This window comes from Brienomyrus brachyistius, chromosome 5, assembly GCF_023856365.1.
Source record: "Brienomyrus brachyistius isolate T26 chromosome 5, BBRACH_0.4, whole genome shotgun sequence".
Taxonomy (NCBI): Eukaryota; Metazoa; Chordata; class Actinopteri; order Osteoglossiformes; family Mormyridae; genus Brienomyrus; species Brienomyrus brachyistius.
Window position 1 is genome coordinate 33,952,103 of NC_064537.1, and position 5,490 is coordinate 33,957,592.

The window sequence follows — 5,490 nt, forward strand, 5'->3', positions numbered from 1 at the left end:
AGGATGCTGCTGGGTTTGACAGCGAACTGAATTTAGGATCATTTATCAGAAGGTGGCAGTGGACAGCTTTTCGGGGAGTGCGTGGATGTGGAGGGGAAAAGGGAGGAGCAATTTCCAAAGGCCAATGGGGTTAGCAGCCTGTGAAGCATCTCAGAGCTGTTGATGTCAGTGTGGGAAATGAAAGGTGTCCCCCAAATTGTATTTCCATCCATCCATCCATCCATCCATCCATCCATCCATCCATCCATCCATCCATTCTTCATCACTCATCTGGGTCGGGGTTAGAAGGGCAGCAGAGATGCCCTGACCTCCCTTTCCCAGCCACCTCCTCAGGCTCCTCCAAAGGAATACTAAGGCGTTTCTGGGCCGCCTGAGGTGTCTCCCCCAGGTAGGGCACGCCTAAAGCATCTCCCCAGGAATGCGTCCAGGAGGCATCCTAGACAGATACCTAAACCATCTCAGTTGGCTCCTTTCAATGTCATTTCCTTTCTAACAAATTTGTATCCTGGAAGGTATTGAATGGAGGACCAGAGCACATAATTCCATGTTCATCCGTGAAGCAGTTTGTTACTGTTCCAGTAAAAGAGTCCGTTTGCGTTTACACGGAGCTAAGCTGCAGGTTAGCATAGTGCTGGCACTTCTTCTAGCAACAGGTGAAAGCGTTTACCTTCTGCTATACCTAAAAATGCAAAGCAGAGAGGTAATTCTATTCAAGAAATAACACACCTGTTTCAACCATTTTGATGGTGAAAATGTCATCAGTGACATTCATTTCGTCTTCCGGGAAAAAACAGTGTGAGAAATTTATTCACGTTTATTAATAAATATGACATCCGTCCCTCCATCCACACACTAACAAAGTGATTTGTAATTTAAAATAAAATAATCTGAATCAACTAGTAGTATTTTCATAATAATTTCAATGATCTGGTAACTTTCCCTGTCGTATGTGTTTATGTGCTTGTGTGTTTTTCTCACAATTCAAAATTAAGCTTAAAACTTTGTATTAAGTGCTAAAATGTTAAACACAGGAAGCAAAAATTAAGTTAATGTATTTTTCCAAAATCGACAGAAGCGCGGTATATTGATACTCTGTGTGTCTCTGCAACTCCGCAAATACGTGGAAAGAAACCACGCTGATCGGTGTGAAGTTAATTAGGACAATACTAGTACGTTTTGTGTACCGGCTCTGTCATTAGTCATTTTGTTTTCAAAAGTCCCGAACCGATTTGCCTTTGTGATTCATTCTGAGTGGGAAAAGGGGGAGGAGGGGTGTTTCACCGTTCACGGGGGGGTGGGCTGCGCCTCTATAAGTACGACTGGGACTCGAGATAGAGCTAAAAAGGAGCCCATCATCTCAGCGGTGGCCCTATGAGTAGGGTGAACATTGTTTGAACGTAGAGCGAGTAGTTTACGTTTCGTTTTTTTTTTAAAGATCAAGATCTAGTTTTCTATTTAGGACTTTAGAAAAAGGGAAGTCAAAATGGAAACGTGGAAACTGCTGGCTTTGATTGCCGTTGTCTCTGCGGTTGTGTGTTACGTTCGGGGATCATCGGTGAGTGACGGCGAGGAGTCCTGGTCTGCGGAGAGCTGGCAGGTAGATGCGCTTTTCACGTCCTCTCTGCACACTGCGCCGCTATTAAATGCATATCTACGATGGAAGCTTGCGATGGGCTGGAGTCTGTGTACCATCGCTTCAGCACCTCGGAGAGAGGGGGGGGGGGCGGTTTCTGAACTTCAAAGGAAAGCAGTGATTGCTCAAAAAATCCTGCTCGATACACGAAAAAAAACAACAATTAAACAAATGCCGGTCTTCCACTTTTTACTGATCATTCACCAAATAATAGTTATAATAATGATGATTATTATTATTACTGATGTTGTTGTTGTACATGTGCACAATGTGCTTTCTCTTCGTGTTTCTTCGTGGCAGACCGAACCTTCCGAGACCAGCTTCACCAGCAAAGTTGCAGACCTAATAAAAAGATCCAAATCGCAGCAGTTCTACGGCCTTATGGGCAGGCGGTCAGGTAACGCGACATTTCCTTGCACGCAGGGGGTAGATAGAGGCTATATCACCTGTAGTTGGTGTCACGTAATCGTCTTAAATGCTCTTCAGAATTTCACACATATGTTTGGATGTTTTACGTAGAGTCTAGTATGCCGAGATACCAAAGTAAGAATCATTTGTGCAAATCCAATTTAAAATTAAAACAAGACTAAATACAAATGCATTTTCATTGAAGGGTATCACTTTGTTTACCTTGTGTCTTTGAATACATATAGTGGTGTGTGCATGTGTGTGTGTGTGTGTGTGTGTGTGGGAATAGAATCTACATACGAGATGAGTAACTGTCATGCTGACTGACTGTTTCATGCATGATTATTGATTGTACAAAGACTGCAGTGGTTTAGGAAAGATGCCATCATCCTCACTGATATTATTAATATTCGCACTTCATTTTGTGAGATATAAATTTAATTGAACATTAAGAGGAATACTGCACCTCTTCCTCCTCACAGCCACTGACACTTGGTTCACCATGACTCCTTCAGTCTCTTTCATTCATAGGCTACTTAATGATACCATGGTAACATAACTGCATTCACACGTGTGGCTGCCGGAGTTAAATTTTGTAGAATTTCCAACATTGCTACTGCATCTTCTGAGAAACGACAAGCTGTCCTAACGTGTCAAATATAAAACTGTTGTTTGGTGCATGTTTTAGTTTGTTAATTCTGGCTTGTCTGTAGTGATAGTAGCAATATGAATGTCATGTGCTCTAGTGAATACTTAAATGTATATATGTAGTACCTTATATATTGGTTGAACTGATGAAAAACAAAACCTTCTTTGTAGGCATCCAAGTACCTGCGCGTCAAGGACGAAAAAGTAAGTTTAATTCAGCTGTTTTTCAGCTAGTTTCACTGTAAAATCTAAATGCCACTTACATTTACACAAATACTTACAGGCAAATAAATGATTTTTGAAACCCAAAAGTATGCGTACTGGACCAGTCAGTTACCAAGCTGCTTGCAGTCACCATTCTTGCATCATCATTTGTCTCGACTTTACCGATCACTCATCTTGCATGGAGCATGAAGCGTTTTCCATAGACCGTGTATAGGGGCATGTTCTACTACATTTAATGATTTAAATGACCTCAGTCCAGTCTCCAAATTACATGGACGAATGTGTTAGTATGTATAAAAATTAATCATATTTTAAGAATCAAAACAAGTCATACTGTTGGGTTCTGTAATTCTAACACTAATGTTATATTCTTCATATTACTTTTTTTTTTTCTGTGTAGAATAACTGAAATTTTATTTTATTTTATTGTATTTCTGTTGGTCATTTAAGAATGGCTTTGATAACTAAGCTTAGTGACAAGTAGTCAAGCAACATGTTCCTTATCCAATGAAGTAACACAGTGTATCTACAAAGTATTCAGTAGATAAATAATTAAAAGGTCATAATTACCTTTAATTTAAGAAGATTAATATTACGCACAACTCAAGTGTTGCTTGCATATTACAACCTGGAGTGCTGCTGTCGAGTTACGGAAGACCTGTCACAGTGTCGTAAATTTCAGCGGTAATAAAATCTATTCCAAATAACATTTTTTGACACGAAGCCCAGATCGCACATCATTCATTAATGGTAATTTAAATAATTATCAGCACTCTAATTAGTCATGGTACTTATGAAAAAAAAGTATTATTAAAGTATTATTAAAATGAAAGTTTAAAAAATGTTGAAATATGTTGAAACTGTTTCCCCCCACAGTCCACAGATATGCTGAGGCTAATTGGAGTTGCTAAATTGCCCGTAGGTGTGCATTTGTGAGTGACTGGTGTGTGAGTGGATGGTGTGTGAGTGACTGGTGTGTGAGTGACTGGTGTGTGAGTGGATGGTGTGTGAGTGAATGGTGTGTGAGTGACTGGTGTGTGAGTGACTGGTGTGTGAGTGGATGGTGTGTGAGTGAATGGTGTGTGAGTGACTGGTGTGTGAGTGAATGGTGTGTGAGTGTGCCCTGCGATGGGCTGGCCCCCCATCCTGGGTTGTTCCCCGGCCCGTGCCCATAGCTTACGGGATAGGACAGAAGGATAAGCCGTTTGGAAAATGGATGGATGGATACTGAAAATTTTTCTTCAACAGCAAGCATGTTGTACTGCGTGAATGCATTTTTCAATTTAATCTTCCAACAGGAAATAAAGGAGAGATGTTTGTTGGCCTTATGGGAAGGAGATCATCCAGTGGAGGTAGAATCCGGATTTCTCTTTGAAATGATGTGACTTCTTTTTGAAGAAATACTACTCAGTTAGTTTTCCAGTGCTAGATTTATGAAAGATCAAACAATATATTAGATATTATTCTGTTTTCATAATTATAAATTTTGAAGGATCATTAATATTATATACTATGCGAATTTACAGTTTCTGTGATTAATAACCATAAAATATATATTTTATTTATTTGGCAGAGTTACAAGAGGAGTGGGACAAACCTCAGTTCTACGATTACCCATGAAAGATATGATAAAGTTATTTAACGATATTTCTCTTTAATTACCTTTGTCTTTTGTTGGCAGCCCATCAGAATTATGCAATCAATTCCGAAACAGTTTCATGAGAAATTAATGTAACATTAACAAGCGGGAAAATGTAACAACAGGATTTGTAATCTATGGTCGTCTTTATATTCTCCTTTGGCATTTCTCCAAGTGGAGAAACACGCTTTCAAACTGTCCTACATCCATTTACAGTCCACTGACAAGCAAAATTATTGTATGATTATTCACTAATTGTGACTGAATATGTATATTTGCGTCTAGCTGTTGCTGAAAGGAAGTCCCTCAGCATTGTGATAACAAAGTTACTAACACAATAAAAGATTGATTACTTTGATGTGAGTGTCTGGTTAAGTTGTCGCAGTTTCAGAAGAGCATGAAGGGAGAAGAAGCTGTCCAGTGCATGAATCAGTCGAGCTTGCCTCTTACCCTGACCTAAGCAGCTGCTTTCAGAACATCTGTTATTCTCATATGCTGATCATACTGTGAGTTCCTGCTCTATGGGTGCAAATACCAAACATGTCCTGTAGTTCAGTATCACTGTCCACTGCAAGTTTGCTCAACATTGTGAAAATTTGGAAATTGGGAAAGAATTCTGGCAGAATGTGACTCTTCTCTTTCTCTTCTTGACAATATTGATCGAAGGAGAGGTGAAAGTCTTTGTTTATAAAATGAAAGCCTCGCATTAGCTACAATCGGAATTAGAAGATGATTAGCAGATGATCAGCAGATGATCAGCAGATGATCAGCAGAAGATCAGCAGATGATCAGCAGAAGATTATCAGATGATCAGCAGATGATCAGCAGATGATTAGCAGATGATTAGCATGCTATGGGCCAGGAAGATTCACCCTCTGCACCGGTGGAGTTTTTCAGGGTTTAATCATGCCTATACACATACTTTTTGTTAGGGCCT

The 5,490-nt window shown here is 39.8% G+C and overlaps 1 protein-coding gene across 1 annotated transcript; it reads left to right on the forward strand.

The window, feature by feature from the left end:
• Window positions 1-1,336: 1,336 nt before the first annotated feature.
• Window positions 1,337-4,809, forward strand: si:ch211-131k2.2 (protachykinin-1). Its single transcript, XM_049013153.1, has 5 exons — window positions 1,337-1,597; window positions 1,934-2,030; window positions 2,861-2,893; window positions 4,213-4,266; window positions 4,488-4,809. Exons 1-5 carry the CDS (start codon window positions 1,484-1,486, stop codon window positions 4,532-4,534), a joined length of 345 nt encoding a protein of 114 aa, XP_048869110.1. The 5' UTR covers window positions 1,337-1,483; the 3' UTR covers window positions 4,535-4,809.
• Window positions 4,810-5,490: the final 681 nt, after the last annotated feature.